This window comes from Gouania willdenowi, chromosome 6, assembly GCF_900634775.1.
Source record: "Gouania willdenowi chromosome 6, fGouWil2.1, whole genome shotgun sequence".
Classification (NCBI taxonomy): Eukaryota; Metazoa; Chordata; class Actinopteri; order Blenniiformes; family Gobiesocidae; genus Gouania; species Gouania willdenowi.
In genome coordinates this window covers 26,559,533-26,576,675 of record NC_041049.1, presented here as the reverse complement: position 1 = coordinate 26,576,675, position 17,143 = coordinate 26,559,533, and the positions used below count along the sequence as shown (strand labels likewise).

General features: G+C 37.3%; 2 protein-coding genes across 2 annotated transcripts in view; one reads left to right on the top strand and one right to left on the bottom strand.

Moving 5' to 3' along the window:
- The first annotated feature begins 1,264 nt into the window (after positions 1-1,264).
- ndufa5 (NADH:ubiquinone oxidoreductase subunit A5) lies at positions 1,265-6,432 on the top strand. Its single transcript, XM_028449739.1, has 5 exons — positions 1,265-1,376; positions 4,211-4,255; positions 4,330-4,446; positions 4,514-4,579; positions 6,248-6,432. Exons 1-5 carry the CDS (start codon positions 1,356-1,358, stop codon positions 6,347-6,349), a joined length of 351 nt encoding a protein of 116 aa, XP_028305540.1. The 5' UTR covers positions 1,265-1,355; the 3' UTR covers positions 6,350-6,432.
- The window catches only part of cog5 (component of oligomeric golgi complex 5), a 34,287-nt gene continuing 23,576 nt past the window's right edge, over positions 6,433-17,143 (bottom strand). The window contains exons 16-22 of the mRNA XM_028449736.1: positions 17,051-17,113; positions 15,057-15,160; positions 13,116-13,353; positions 12,563-12,639; positions 9,612-9,738; positions 8,708-8,787; positions 6,433-6,630 (exon numbers count right to left, since the gene is read on the bottom strand). Coding sequence (XP_028305537.1) covers positions 6,522-6,630; positions 8,708-8,787; positions 9,612-9,738; positions 12,563-12,639; positions 13,116-13,353; positions 15,057-15,160; positions 17,051-17,113 — 798 coding nt within the window. The 3' untranslated portion in view covers positions 6,433-6,521. The remainder of the gene's footprint in view (positions 6,631-8,707; positions 8,788-9,611; positions 9,739-12,562; positions 12,640-13,115; positions 13,354-15,056; positions 15,161-17,050; positions 17,114-17,143) is intronic.

The window sequence follows — 17,143 nt, the reverse complement described above, 5'->3', positions numbered from 1 at the left end:
TTCACCAACAGTTATTAAATATAACCTGATGAAAAAAATATATAAACAGCTGTTTTGTTTTAAGTCAATAACTAGAATTTCTAATGTGAAAAACAATTCAAACTGTGGCTGTCGACAGGTTAAAAAAAAAAAGACTGTCAGTAAAAAATAACACAAATCGAATACTCATCAAGCATACAAGCATAGCATATTAATATCAATTATTCAAAAATAGGAAAAATAAAATAATTGTACTTACTAGTGAAATCTTGTGCATGAATCCCAAGGGAAAGTACTGATGAACTTCAGAAAAGTCTTTTTTCACACTGATCTCAGAAAAAGTATTGCTGCACTGAGCTTAACTGATGGTTGCTCATGATTGGCTAGTGCTTAATCACGTGCATTATGCATCCTTTATCTGATTGGTTGCAAGGCAGTGGCCATGAGGCAGTGCTGAGATGATCCCCTAATATCAGCCCATGGTATCAACTGATGTGTTAAAGTACTACCATCAAACAAATGCTGAATATATAATAATAAATAATAACAATGAAGCCTCAAAAAGCATAATTCCCAAGGCAACCAAAAGCAACCAAATTTCCAAACTAAATGGCTTTATAATGATGTTGTTTTTGGTTAGTAAAAGAAATCTAGTGCTGTAGTGTAAACAATATGATATTAAGTATATGTGATGATGTTTTTGTGACCCTGCAGCCTATAATAACAGTACAACTTGTTATAGTACAGTTATTGCTTATTTTAGTAGTTCATTTAATGATTTAAAAAAATCAATAAAATTACATGACAGCACAAAATGCATCTTTTTTTAACATTTGTTGTAGTTTGTGCTTCTTTGTCTCTTTTTAAGGTTTGAGAGCAAAAGTAAATCAGCGGTGACATCGTGGAAAGTTCTTTGTCTCTTCACTGCTGAAGTAACGCCATGAAGTCACTACATTTCACCGTTTACTCAAAATATGAACCAAACATTGGCCCAAAAAAAAAGCCTTTGTCCTGCAATTAATTATTTTGAAAGGCTGCATGTTTTGTTTTTCATAGTTGTTTATAATAAATGTTAAAAGTATAGTTGTTTTGTGTAGTTGTTTTTATATAGTTGTATGTTTACTCTCTCTATGCTGTCGCTAAATGCTTGTTCATGTGGATCTTGTTGGGTTCTTTCTTTCTTTCTATGAACTTTATATTTTGTTAAGCGCATTGAGTTGACTTTGTTGTAATTTGCGCGATACAAATAAAGTTGAATTGAATAAGAATAATTTATGGAGAAAATGTCGGTCTTCCTATCCGCTAGGTGGCGCTAATGCGTCCTCAGGGACTTTATCATCGCCATTTTAAAGCAGAGCAACAGCTCACAGGGTGTCATGGCGGGGCTGCTGAAGAAGGTAAGAGAAGGTCATGTTTGTTGCTTCTGTTTGGAGGTAGAAAAGCTGAGACTGCTCTGTTAGTACGGTAGTTAGCACGGTAGTTAGCATAGCTGTAGCACGGTAGCTAGCGGGGCAGTCTGACCATAACACTACTGTCTGACCTGGTGTAGATATAAAGTCTACAGATCATATAACACTAGAGATGTAACGATTCACTCAACTCCCGATACTGGGTTCACGATACGATTCTCTCACGATTTATTTTACAAAATGGGACTGTAGACAATTTTTTTTTTTTGGGAAAAAAACTAGAAAGTACTATTTTCCTTTTATTTTTCATTGATAAACTATTCAAAACAATGCAATTTAACTAAAAATAAATCTTGAATGAAATAAATAAAGGAATAATACAAATGAAAATGAAGCCTATTTAAATTCTGGTTCTATAATAAACAATGCAAAACTGCATAATAGTTCTTTTTCTTTTAAAAGTGCAACTGAAAATGTATGTTGTGCCTTAACAATTGGACTTTAAAAAAAAAAAAAAAAAAAAAAAAACCGTAATTGCACTGATTTACGTCATATTTGTTTGGACCAGCAGAGGGCGCTGGTAACCCAGTGGTCGGTTGGCATGCACATATCTTGCAGTGAAGAAGAGAAGCTATACTAGCAGACAGAGCTAATAGAAAAATGTGATTTTTACAGATATTCAAGTAATATTACAAATATTCTTTCGGTGCTTAAACATATTTAAGAGTAGATGGCGGCCAGAAAGAAAGTATTAGCAGACTCCGCCCGCCGCCTACACTCGTGGAACTGCTGGTTAAAAAAAGTACTGCGATTCAATTTTCAGAAAATCGATATCAACCGTGATACCTATGAATCGATTTTTAACTGCCTTACGAGTAATCGTTACATCCCTATATAACACATATTAAAGTACTCATTTTAGCTCTAAGGACTCATACAGACTCATTCTATCTTAAGGTGACCGCAGATTTAAGGTGAAAAAAAGAGCAATTCCAACATTAATGTGCTATAGTTATCACGTCCACATGTAAATGAAGTAATGTAAACATAGAATGTAAATCAGGCATATACATATCCAAGTAATACACTAATATCAGTCTCTACACCAACCTTTCTGAAACTGTGAGTTACTTCATATGTATTATATAGTGCTACCAGTTAGAAAACCACTTCTATATTAAATGTTCATGGTTTCACTTTAATTGAAGGCTAAGATAAGGAAGACTAGCAGTAACTTGAAACCTCAACATTTCCTAACTTTTTAACATGAAACTCTTTATTTCCCTTAACTTATGCAATAGTTTTATTTTCATTACATTTCATAGACAGTTATCACCTTCCTGTTTTACTAGCTACTAACAAACAACTTTTAACTTATCGTATAACATGTCACATTTGTTAAATGTAACAATGATGTCATATTTTCCCAAAATCCACCTTGTTTTTAAATATCTATTTTATATGACTATACCACTGACCATACACAAAGTCTGCAACACTTAAAAACATTGGTCACAATGTTTCAGTGAAAATAAACAGATATTTAAAGATAGTAATTTTTTAATCAAGCCGTCTCTCTTTCACACTCAAAGGCCCAAATATGAAAATAGAATAAACAAAGTGTTTATTGATATGGAAACGTATCTGAGTTCTAAGGCTCCGCACTCATGGATCCTTCCTTCCACTGCCGTGGGTTCAAATCCTGCTTTTGTCATATATATTTTTTTATATTAACATATTTAACATGGCAAATTTCACCTTTAAAATTACACATACAAAAAAAAAATAAACATTTTAGGGTATTTCCTGGATTAGGGCTAAAATAAAAGGGTTAGCGGGGTAGCTAAAAATAAATATGAGCTAAAATAAAACTGACGGAACTTTAAGTCACGAGGTGCACCCATCACGTGACCTAAACTGGCCAATGAGGAGCGCTGCTTATGAATAGACTGGCAGTTTATTTATATGTTTCCGTATTAATAGCCACAGCCTTAATTTAATACTAAAACTTCATCATGTGCAGCAATCAGATTTTAGATGGAACTCATTGGTGACTAGAGCTCCTGAGGTCCCCTCACATGGTCCATGAGGGCCACCTGGTGCCTGCGGACACCATGTTGGAGACCCCTGCTCTACAGGATCTCCATTTCAAAATTTCCTAATTTTCATCACAAATTTGTGTGTAATTATTTCCGGTATTAACTGGAATTGTGTGGGAAGTCACAGGATTGCAGAAATATTGAAAATAATTTCTGCAATTTGGTAAGTGTTAGTCTCGACGGCAAATTTAGATTTAGTTTTAAGCGTTTGACTAAAGTGAAACTCAGTTGGTCAGTCTAGTCTAGTTTTAATCCACTAAATGATGTTAAGATTTTTTAGTCGACTAAATCGGTTCCATATATAGGTGACTAAAATGTACAGCACAAGGGTTCATGCACTTTTTCTCCTAAAGGCTAAATTCATTATTCATGTTTTTTAAATTTTTTTATTTGAATTCATGAAAATATCAGTTTTTTTTTTATATAGTTTTCATTCACCTGTATTAAAAAAAAAGTGTTATAGTTTAGCTATTGTCACAGTTTTTGTTGACTACATTTCTTTAGTCAACATAATTAACACACTTTAATTTGTGAATAAAAAACACTGCAGTCATGTGACCTCTGCACAGACAAAGTTAACGCTGCAAATATTGTTGAGTTCAGTTGAATTTGTGTATGACTTACAGAGAAAATGATTGTGATGAGATGTAAAAGGGTGGAACATGTTGAATATTGTGCATTTGTTCTGAGCATGGACTAAAAGGGTAGTGGTGTGTGTTTCAGACTACTGGGCTGGTGGGCCTGGCTGTGTCTCAGAATCCACATGAGGTGAGTGAGGACCACTGAACACGTAGTGACCAGCCTACCGCCTGTTGCTGAGTCATTGTCCTGCTGTGTTGTAGCGTCTGAGGATCCTCTACACTAAGATTCTGGCCTCGCTGCAAACCATGCCCCAGGACGCCGCCTACAGGAAGTACACGGAGCAGCTGGTCAGCGAGAGGTTCCACCACGTGAAGACGGTCAGTGTGAGACAGACACACAGTACCGTACCACTGCAGCATGTGATCACTCTGGTTTTCTTCACAGGAGTCAGACGTTAATAAACTGGAACAGAAAATCAACTGTGGGCAGATTGAAGAAGTCATTTTTCAGGTGAGTCATTGTGACAGTGACTTCTTCTTCTGCTGATCTGGTTTTGTGTCAGAGCGTAAAAACGACAACCTGTGATTGAGTAGAAATCATATCAAGGATTTCAGAATAAGAAATGTTTTTAATGGCCATGTACAGTTTTAAGGACAGTACAAGGAATTTGTCTTGGTAGTTGGTGCACAAAACAAACAACAAAAAAAAAATAAAAAACAAAGAACAACCCAGCAACAATAATAATAATGATAAATATAAAGGATGAGGGATAAATAAAGGATAGAGAATAAAGGATAAATAGGATAAATATATATATATATATATATATATATATATATATATATATACACACACACAGTGCAGCAGATAATGTCGTCATGGAGGTGGTGATCAGGTGGGGGGGTTCAGTGGGTGACTGGATGGTGGCAGAGGGAAAGAAGCTGTTTTTGTGTCTGGAGGTTCTGGTCCTGATGGACCGAAACCTCCTTCCAGAAGGGAGAGATTGAAACAGTTTATGACCGGAGTGGGAGGGGTCGGCCACAATCTTTCCTGCACGCCTCAAAATCCTGGAGGCGTACAGGTCCTGGAGGGAGGGCAGATTGCAGCCGATGATCTTCTCTGCAGAGTGGATGATACGCTGCAGTCTGGCCTTGTCCTTGGCCGTAGCTGCAGCGTACCAGATGGTGATGGAGGAGCAGAGGATGGACTGGATGATGGAGCTGTAGAAGTTCACCATCATCTTTGTTGGCAGACTGAACTTCTTCAGCTGCCGCAGAAAGTACATCCTCTGCTGAGCTTTTTTGATAAGGGAGCTGATGTTCAGCTGTTTTTTTTAATGACAAATCTAACAGAATTTAGAGGGTACCCAGAGCCCCACCCTATTGATGAGCGGCTGACAAAGATCTACTTTTACTTTCAATGGTCACTTTTCATGTAGGTAAATAAGTAATGTAATCTAGGGATACCAAACTATGACTGTGTTCAAAATGTTATACTAATGCACTATTCATACTAAGTCTGACATCAAAATAAGTATGTAGTGCGTTCACATTAGATAGTATGAAAAGTATGTGAGGAATATCCTTGTGTATACTATATCAGGACATTTTTTAAGTATGCACGGTGGGCATACTCAACTGCCCCATGATGCATTGCGAGCAAAGTGTAACATCATCCTGGGACCAGCTTCAAGCTAAAAACTAAACATCCTCTTTTCAAAACAAAAGCTTGTCTTCTGAGGTCAGGTTATATGAAAAATCCAACTGTCCCGTTTGGAGCTGACTTTTTACAGAATGTGGAGAAACAAGGGAGGAAACAGAACTTTGGACCCTCTGAATGAGGCTAAAGGGATGAATATCACCGTATCAAAACCATTAGAAAGTGTTTTTTTTTTCATAATACCCCCCCTTTAATTATAAAGAAAATACATGTAATAAAAAATCCTGGTATCTACATGGACTTAATGTAAAAGATTTTAAAATGACTAGAAAAGGTATTGATCATTAGAAATCAAATGATAACGAATACTATTTATTTACAGTTTGGCTTAAAGAAATGGTTTTATTGGCTGGTGACACAGGGTAACATCGAGCTCACAAAGATTTTTTTCATAATCAATGAAAAAGGTGATTATATATGACTTTGATGCATGTGGTCCCATTTGTGTTGTGTGTACAGGCAGAGTGTGAGCTGACTCTTTCTAGGAAGATGACTGAGTGGAAGCCCTGGGAGCCACTGATAGAAGAACCTCCTCCAAACCAGTGGAAGTGGCCCATCTAAACCTGTGTATGATAAAGTGTTTTTGTGCATCCATACTGCTGCTTTACATAAAGTGACAAAATAAACTCCTGAAAGAACAAACACAGGGTTTGGATTCAGATTTATTCACATATCATGCAGCTTTGATACAAACGAATTGCCACTCATAAATAACTCTTCTTGAGTCCATCGCTCAGCTGCTGGTAGCTCTCTGTAACAGCTGCAGCATGACGGGGTAGATGGGGGCAAACTCCTTCCCCTTCCGGGCACGTACAGACTGTACATACGCCTCCAGAGCTCCCCTTAGGAGGAAATACACATCAGTCAGATGATGATGAAGACACGACTTAGAAGAGTAACTTAAGCCCAAAACCACATAGGGCTAAAATACATATGTATTTGGGTATGACTTAGTGCTGTTGATTGACTAAAATGTTGAGTTGATCCAGGATCAAAGTATTTCAATTTGATATAATTAGTTATAAAATGTCAGAGACTGCCCTCTATTGGTTAAAACCAGGCTATTACAATTGATTTTTGCTATTGGCTGAACAAGATCATGTGGTGTTTTGGGACCATCTTGCGTCACAAATAAGCACTGTTAGCCCCACCCCATTTATAAAAACTAGCACCTGTGTGCTCTAGAATCTGGTGAGTATGGTGGATTGAGAGAAGAGTGAATAGAGGTATAGTGAGTAATGAGTAGCTAGTTAACAACATAGTATAGACTGGGTGTGTCTTAACTGCTCCAGGAGCCCCGCCCATAATCAAGGCATTTTTTGACTCCCTCCTAGTGGCAGGTGTTTACTTACTCTTTAAGCAGGATACACACAAAGAGAATCGTGCTGCTTTTGTCTAGGGATGTCCCCATACAACTTTTTAATTTCCGGTATGATACCGATATTGCAGCCTTGCGTATCGGTTGATACCGATATTGATCCGATACAATATCAGCATGAATCTTACATACTTTCATTACTTGTACATTTTCCCCCTTCCCCAAGACAGGCAAACACCAACTTATGTTTTGTCAGATTATTCTGTGGTCTGGGTTCTGATAACGGGCTCATAAACGGGTCAAGGCCGACAATCGTAAATATTAAACCAAAAATACTTGTGTGTGGGGGAAAGCAGACGACTCCCGTCTAACTTTTAAGGCTCGATCACAGCTCTACTCATGATTTGTGACACAGAACTGAATGCAGTGAGTCCAGTGGCAGCACGTTTTAATATCTCAAACATGGCTGACCGCTATATTAGATTACATTACAGCTCTGACGTGGCGTTCTAAGTAACCTTTTTTAGTAGGAAGTCAGAAACGACAAGTTCTAAGTTACTTGGAACGTAGCAGTAGATCACATTGGATCTCATTAGCAAAAAAAAAAAAGGATAGAGATATTTGAATATCTAAAGAAGCGTTTTTTTAACCTTTGGGTTACCTAAAATGTCTAGTAATTGGTTAAAAAAAAAACAGGTAAAAATGGATTAAAATCCTATTTTTAAAATTGTTTGACTTATTTTTCAAATGCACATCACACACAATAAATATCAAATAAATGTATCCTATACATGAACTTTCTCAGATATAAATCCAGTTCAAATAAAAGTATCTGAGGTTGTGTACTATTCCTGGTTAATCTGAATTTGTAACACTTTAATAAACAAGATCAAAAACTAATCCTAAAAAAAAAAAAATGTGGGGTTGCTGGACATTTGTGATGAGGCTACGACCTGAGAAAGGTTGGGAACCTCTAACTGGAAACAAATTACAATATAGTTTCATAAATTAATATTATCCATAAAAATGTTCTGAAATATTCAACGTTTTTGAGGCTCCAAATAGATTTTTGTTTAGTTTTAGTTGAATACCAACTACCAAGACAAATTCCTTGTACTGTCCTTAAAACTGTACATGGCCATTAAAAACATTTCTGTTTCTGATTCTGAATATGAAATCTAATTTCATTGGTTTTAAAATTCATGTCCTTTTCCAATTCTTTTCAAAAGTTAACGTAAAAAATAATATAGTTGAATAAAATGTGAGTTAAAGTGGTGGTCCCAGCCCTTTGGCACTTTTTCAAATTAAAACACCAGGAAAAAATATACATATGATTTTTAAAACTATCTGTGACACCAAATGGTCCACAGGCTGGGCTCAGTACCAGTGAATTATGGCTTCATTTTCTAAATTACAAACAACACATATTAGAACATCTGCTGTTTAAGCGTTATATAATATCTAGTATTTTATTGTTGATGCAGAGTATAAAGATAAACCCTCCCAGTCCTACTCTGGTGATGTGATCTCTTCCCCAAAGGATTTATCGTCATCTGTGATAAATCAGTTTATTGTGTGAAAGCAGCACCAGCAGTGGTCACCTGATGAGGGCGAGTCGGTCTCTTTCAGATGGATGATCATCCAACCACTGGGAGTAACGGGCAATGGACCACTCTGCACTCTGTGGGATGAACTTCATTAGTCTGAAACTCCATTACTGGAAGGTGTAGTCCACCACCACAATCTAATTAACAAGGTTCCAACATCTTCACTCAAATTAAATGTAAGAATTTTAAAGACTTTTTAATGCCCTTTGAAATTACATTTAAGACCAACTTCACAGTAAACACAATGGGGGAAAACGCTACATCAATTACATAGGGTTAGGGTCATTTTATTCTAGTACAGACGTGCAACTGGAGACACCCAAAATAAACACACACAAAAACTGACTAAAAATAATCATAATCACTCAAAACACACAATAAATCTATATTAAAATAAATAAAATCATTAATAAAAATCTTCAATGAACAGGCAATTTTTGTAAAATTTACATTTCCCCATGTTGTTAAAAGTTGCTACAAGCATGAATCTGTCCAACCACGTCACTGTTTAGTTGGTTACGTAAATTATATATTTTAAAAAAATGAATGTCACCATTTATTTTGAAATGTGAGACTAATTATAATCATAGAATCAAACTTATGTGTTAAGTTTAAGACTTTTGAAACATTGATTATGAGACATTTTAATGACAATTAAGGCCTTATTTTTAGATTCATGAATTTAATGCCTTTTAAGACTTTTTAAGGATCCGCAGGAACCCTGATGAATGTCCCACCATGCAGTTTTTAACTGGGCCTGGTGAGGAGCCACTTAATGAAAGGAAATATATGCAGTAATAACAAAACATACAAGACTGCAGCCCTCCATGAAGTGAGTGAGAGCCCTAATTACTGAGCATTTAGAGATGACCAAGAGTGCTGCTGTTAGTGCACAAACCTGATAAGGTGACTTGAGGTCAGGGGGTGCTCTGGAGAAGAGGAAATGTAGCAGCGTGCTGTATGGGATCAGTTCTCCCACTGCTGGACTGTTAGTGATCAGCTCACTGCTCTGAAACAGCAGCGGTCTGCAAACAAACAACACCTTTTCAGAAGGTCACAATACACTTATTAAACCATGGTGGTTACCATTAGTTACAGCACTGACCAGGGTTGGGGTTCATTATAATTGTAGTTGCATAATTGGTAGATGATTACAATTATGATGTAATTATATATGTTGCTGTTGTAATTGTAATTGAATTGTAATGCAATTCAGATAATTGGGTTTGTAATTGTAATTGTCATGAACATTTTATAAAAACCGTCAATTACAATTTAATTAAACGCAAAAATTGGGGAACCATGTTACATTTCTATGGTGTACAATTATTAAAATATGTTTCATATCAACTTTTAATGTCAGTTCTCTTGAGAATCATTTTACCATTTTAAAGTAATTGAAATGGATGCGTAACCTGGCTCAGACGCCCACACCAAAAACATTAGTACCAATATTTTCATTGATTAGGAAGAATAACAAGGTAACACAGAGAGGAGAAACAAATTAGATGATAGATAATATTTTCATCATAAGAGGATCAGTAATTGTGATGAATTGAATTTGAACTTTAGTAATTGAGAACATAATTGTATTTGATTTCAGGGAGAAAAAAATCATTGTATTTGTAAAAAAAAAAAAAATGCTGGTCACCTTAATGCTAATTGAGTTGTAATTGTACATGGATAATTGAAGATGTAATTATAATTTTAAAATGTAATTGACCCCATAGCTGGCAGTAACTAGTACTCTAAGGCAGTGGTGGGTGGGTCATGGACAGCTGGTCAAAAATTAACAAATACTTAATGTCTCTCATGTTGGACTTGTCTTTTATTTTGAAAGAACCTTTTCTTTTGACAAACATGCTCTAAAATGCATGTTGCAAGGAAAAATATCGAGATTTGTTTAAAAAAAATATTATATATATGTGTATATTTTCTAAAAAATTCTAAAAAAAAAAAATGGGTGTGATTTAATGACCGTGGAAAAATGTGGGTCCCATGGTGAGACCAGATGAGAACCCCTGCACTAAGGCATCACTTTTAAAATGATGTTACTCGGTTAGGTTTTTCAATAGATGTTTATTAAATGTATATATAACCAGTGTAATTTGTTTGTTTGTCTTATTTCCTGTTTTTATTGACACACAGACACGTAGTGTGCTTGTTTGTTTACTCTGTAAGACGAGCACAATACTGAAGGTGACAAATGTTTTTAAGTATGGCAGGAATGATCAAGTGATTGCGCTGTCAGACCAGTTCCTTCACATGAAAATATTCCTACTGCGTGTCTTTTACTGAGGTCAAAGACAGGAACATTGTAGTTAAATGTAAGCTGTGTCTGTCCTCAAAGCTCCATCCACTGCCTGAAACTATGTCTCTAACATGTAGCGCTACGGCTAAGCTACGCGCTAAGGTAGACCCAATGTATGGAAAGCTGCTTGAGCAGAAACCATAGTTACCCTCTACTAGTACTCAGATTTGAAGTACATGTAGTCAGTTTACTAGTGTGTGAGTACACTTTAATAGTGAAGAAAAAAGTATCATGAGTACAACTAGTAGTACTGGTTTACTAGTACTACTAGTAAACCTAATACGGTAATAAGGGGTGAAGAAAAGCTAATTCATGGTTCCCATTGGCTTTCAAAATATTACAACCAATCAGGATGCTAGATTTGATTATAATCCCTCCTACCTCATTTGCATCAGATCTACTAGTCTAGTACTACTATTAGACTAAAAACACTGTACTTGTACTCCTAGTTAGATCATTTAAATTTACTATTAAACTAAAAAAATATGTTTTACTAGTAATTGTAGTAAGAGTTTTTGGCGCACCAGTAGACCTTACTAGTAAAGCCAAGTCGTCTACTTGTAAACTACTTTGTGCTACTAGTAGTAGTAGAATTATAAACCTTTATTAGCTAAATGTATTATCTAAACTAGAGGATGAAAATTGAAACCAGATGAACCACACTAAACCCAGCCTGGTTCACCTTTCTCACTTATAGTTGATGTGTAATTACAGAACTCTTTCCTGGTACCATTGTACACCAAGGTCTCTGCCAGAGGAGGCTCTGCTATGCTATGACTACCGCCATCAGCACTGAACAACATCAGATTCACTGAGGCACACACGCTGAAAAGCCTGTTTACCTCTGAACCTCAGACTGGTCTGTTTCACAAAAACCCTTTGACAAATAAACTCTGTGTCGGCATCTGACCAGCAACCCTAAAGCTTGACTCCGTCTTAGTCATCCAAAACTGCCACAACAATAATCACATCTTATTCCCCGTAAAATAAATGAAGGCATCTTTATTTATTGTTGACTTATTTATTCATAATTAAGTCAATTAATTTATTTATTTATTAAATATGTAGAATTAAATCCAATAAAATATAGGGATAGTCTCATTAGGCTGCACTGCAAGACGAGCAGGCCTCGTCCAGCCTAGTCATCACCAAAGGTCTATGAAACTACTGTGAATATTACTTAACATTATGAGTTTAATCTGAACACAAATCACCATCTCCTGTCCTGTGAGGTTTGCTAAACCAGATAGATGCAGGTGTAATATGATCCAACTGTACTTTGAGATTTGTTACAATGGCATTTCCACTGAAGCTGGGACTGCAGCAGTTATTTGCAGAATGTTCACTGACAGCTTGTCAGAACAGACTGGGATGGCTCAGGGATAAACACACACACACACACACACGCTATGGAGCTGCTGTTTCAAAGTGACTCCTCAGTAGAAGGACTTGCGCTCTCTCTCTCTCTGTGTGTGTGTGTGTGTGTGTGTGTGTGTGTGTGTGTGTGTGTGTGTGTGTGTGTGTGTGTGTGTGTTCACCTGAAGGAGCGCAGCATCCTGTAGGCCTTTCCCAAGTCTGACACTCTCCTGCACAGCGGAGCCACGGCCATCTCCATCTAACACACACAACACACAGTGTATAAAGCAGTGTGTAGTCTAACCTAGACTAGGAATAAATGCTAACAAAACAGGATAAACCAATGTTTGACAAAATCGTATTGGGATTCATGAGGACTAACTGTTCTACAGGAAAATGCTTTAAAATAGTGAATCCAAAAGCACCAACTGCCACCCAATCTGTTGCTAACTTTGCAGTGGGGGTAAGAGACGGTGAAAAGGCTGAGACGTGATCCTAAATGAGCCAATCAGAACATGTAGATAGAACTAGATAGATATCAGGATGATACAACCAATTCATGTAAATAAAAGTCAGTTCAGTCTGCTGAGTATTTCACACTTAGTCAAATATTTTTAAATGTAGTTGACAAAAACTTTACCAGAAAATCTCTCCAATTCTGATGAAGAATAAAACTAGGACTTCATCCAAACTTGCTATTAAAAGGATCACTGGTGTAATGTAGTCCTGTCTAACCTGTGCAAAGTCAGCAGCCAGTCTCATTTTCCCACTCTCTCCCAGTGGCCGCAGCAAACTGGCGTGACGGACAAACAGCTCGATGGCTCTCTCAGCGATTGCCTCAGTGTTCTCATAGATGAAGTCCACACACTGGAACTGACTGAAGTAGTCGGCCATGACTCTGGAGATGAAACCCTGCAACTCCTTCATGTACAGCGAGCACGGGACATCTGGCTTATCTGAGCTCGACATCGGCCTGGGAGCACATTGGTTTAAAACATTTTAGAGAATCAGAATGACACAAAATGAGCTGAATAAAGAGAGCAGAGCACATGTTATAAGATGGAGGAAAAAGTGCTGAGGCCTCATTTACTAAAAGATGCCTAGCACAGCCTACGCCCTCGTCCACAGCATATCAAGCTTTATCCAGAGTGAAATGTTCCGTTTCTACAGCTATTGGTGCTTTGGTGACACTTAGTAGTGATGCTGGGAAACTGACAGCTGTGACTGTTTCCTCCCATGTGACGTTTCAGTGTCTGAATTAATACAATGAAAATACACTTAATCATTATCAGTGTTAGGTAACAGCGGTTTTTTTTTTTCAACAACTGGGTAATCAAACTACTTCCTTTGTACGCCGTTACAACCCCGTTAATGTTGCTGAAGGTTACATGCATTGATTGAATAAACTGTTATCTGAAAGCATCCCTGGCTTCTTACTCAGCTGTAGTGAGGAGGTGGGTTCAAAACAAGGTGAGCGATTATGATTGGCTAAGGTGGTGTCATGTTTCATGGTAGCCAATCAGAGCCAGTGTTTTTACACATGTGCCAGCACGCGCACCACACACAACCATTACAGATTTGATGAAGCAGGAGAGAAAGCAGTCTGATGAAAATTTGTCATTTTTAAGGTGACGATACAAACAGTACTTTAAATTAATTGTGGTCAAAGGCAAGAACGAACATGTGAAGTGTTCATTATATCCAAGAGTGAAGACTGTGTCGATATCACTTGTAAGCAACTCAAATTTAATGAAACATCTCACAATGACACACGCATCTAAAAAATCTGAATTCTTTGACGTATAGCAACTTTTTTTTTTTTAACAGTAACACACAGATACTTTCCCTGGTAATGAGTTACTTTTATTATAGAGTAATTTAATTACTAACTCAGTTACTTTTTGGATCAAGTAGTGCGTACTTTTATAAAGTAACGTTCCCAACACTGATCATTACCCATATTCTTAGATAATATTCTTCATACTCTGGCATTTTTTTAATTTAAATTCTAAAGATTTTCTACTGCCCAAATAATATGATGCATACATTTATGTCTGTGATGAGCTGTTGACCTGAATCATTTACACATTTGTTGTAAGTTACCAATGTACAGATAACTGTCTAAACTGAGTCATTCACATGTTGTCATAGTTTTCCTCGGCTACATTTTGTTTATGTCATTTAATTAATTAAAACTAGAATATAACTGGAATACTCCTGACTTATGACAAAAACTAAGCATTTTAGTCAAAAAACTGACTGACAAAATGAACACTGGCCTTGATTCCTTAAACAACTTCCTTCTGTTGAAACTTTAAAGAAGCAGATGATTGTTGTTGTTTTTACTTAGGCAGCGTTCAGCTGTATTGCTGTTGTTACCCCGTCTTCCAGTGAAGTCAATGCATTTTCTATGTCGGCTTTCCTGCTGTCTATGTTTGTTCTAACTCACTTAAAACGTCTGCCAGTTTAGCCATGTTGCTAGCCTTAGCTTCCACGTTAGCTGAGGGACTCTTCACCTTCAGGTGAACAAATAAATACCCAACAACATTTATAGGAAAAATAGCTTGAACTAGTTTTGGTCAGCCATAGATTTATGAGCTGGGAACGGGATTTGAATGTTGTATTAGCTCCTCTGACACAGGATAAATTGAGGGTTAAAATAAAAGCTTGGCTGACCCGGAGAAGTCTTCCTGGTGGAGTGTAATGATGATGGCTTCTATGGAGTCGCTGACAGACTGCAGCAGGGGCTGCGCTGCACTGCTCATCAGGGCCTGAACCTCCTGATAAAGAAAGATGGAGAGAGTCAGTCAGTCCTGTGGGTTTATGCTCACATATGTAGTTGGGAAGATGAGCCCCAGTGATGGTACCTGTGTCTACAGACTGTCATGTGTGATCAGGACAGCAGAATCATTTCATTTATAACAGAATGAAGAGGAATATGAACACCGGAAGGGAAAGGCTACATAGGGATTCCCTTGGTGGAAGAATTCAATTGATCTGGAATGGATTTCAGGAGTGACATGAGTTCCTGCCACCCTCGCAGCTCAAAGGGATCTGAATTCTGTTGCCAACATGCTGCTTATTTTATGTACTCACTTTTTAAAGCACTTCTACACATCCAATGAAAGAGCGAAGTTCTTTCAGAACGCCACATGAGCAGCATTTGGCTTTTATGTGATTAGGATGTCAAGCATATTGGGGAAGACAAAATGCAAACAATGTACTGAAAACCCAAAAACCAAAGACAATAAGAAGAAAACACATCTGAGTGTACGACGTGCGTTCGACTCTATTAACGCCAGCTTCGGTATTTATTAATTCTGACGCGAGCGTACACTACGATCAGGTCTGACCTCGTGTACGCAAATCTGAATGTGTGGATTTGTGGTTCAGCAAAGCCTAATCTGACTGAGGCTGAAAATAAAGTATTAAATAAGCCTCAGTTGTCATTTAGGCATAAGCAGACACACATTCAGAACAGATCAAGGCGGGTTGGTAAAACAAATTAAACAAAAAACTATGAATTTTCTACCACTTTTTAGTTTTTTCTTACTGTATAACCCTGCTAATAACCTGCTACCGAGCAGGAGCGCATGGATTCAACCAGTGCCCACACACGAGACACGCTACTATGCTCTGTCTTGGAGAATGAGGTCTATTTCCTCTGTACAGCACATTACAATACAGACAACTTTTAGTCATTTTTAAGGCTTCTTATAAGGGTTTCGATCATTAATTTATTTTAATGTGTTATCTATTGACTAAAGCATGCAGACAACTGAGGCTGACATAAACGTTATATCAGTGTGTGTCTCCAGGATCTCTGTTGTGAAGTTGCTTGCAGTGCACACAGGGGGGCAGACGTCACCTGCTCAGGAACTGATCCTCTTCTGCAGAGCATTTAAATTTGTTTCTTTAATTCCAGTTTTCACACTGTCAAGAAGCACATCTTTGTTTTGCTCCTTTTCTAGTTTGACCTCAGTTGGCTGTGCTTTCGAACCAGGAATATTTAAGGGAGTAACAAGTTAGAGACGATCAAATTCAGCCGTCACATTTATCAACACCCGATCATTTGTAAGTTTGGATTGGTCAGATACAAATGTTTCATAAATCACACATTAGTCCTGTCATAAGACCAAGTGTGCACTCACATTTGCACCCATTTTCACATAAGGTTGATAAATGAAGGCCTATGCTTGCATTGTTAATGCATCAATGATGTAAATCTATGTGTAGTGTAAGTGAACATGCTTTGAGCTTAGGTTTCCTAATCAATCCGAGCCCAGTGAGACATGAGGATACAGATTTCTAATAATGAGGTGATATTATAAGATTACAGTTACAGCTGAAGTAAGAACCTATTTGAGTTCAGTGGAATGTACAAGGTAATGTGTTAACAGACATTTATCTTTAACTACTGTTGTATTGAGATGTCAGAAGATTAACATCTGTTTCAATGTGCAAACATTTGCAGTAGTATTTAAATGGTATTATTAGCTCTCATTGCTGTGAAACGCAGTTATTTGATACAAACAGAGGTTTGCTGCCTCCTACTGGCGTGGTAGTGCTGTGGCTTTTTAGTAGATACTGTGAACAGCTAATGAACAAGCACACAATGACAATGAGTCAGACATATTATGAGATGGGTTAACTTGAGTGTGTTGTGATACCTGTAGAGAAGAGGCGAGGGCGTCTGTAGCGGCTGGTGGACATGAGCCCAACCCTGAAACAATCTACAAAACACACACAGGGAATCACATGTT

Excerpts from the sequence above, each read along its gene's own strand:
- ndufa5 (XM_028449739.1), top strand. The coding sequence starts at position 1,356 with ATGGCGGGGCTGCTGAAGAAG. Across the intron at positions 4,256-4,329 it reads TGTCTCAGAATCCACATGAG|CGTCTGAGGATCCTCTACAC; the intron begins GTGAGTGAGGAC and ends GCTGTGTTGTAG. Across the intron at positions 4,447-4,513 it reads GGTTCCACCACGTGAAGACG|GAGTCAGACGTTAATAAACT; the intron begins GTCAGTGTGAGA and ends TTTTCTTCACAG.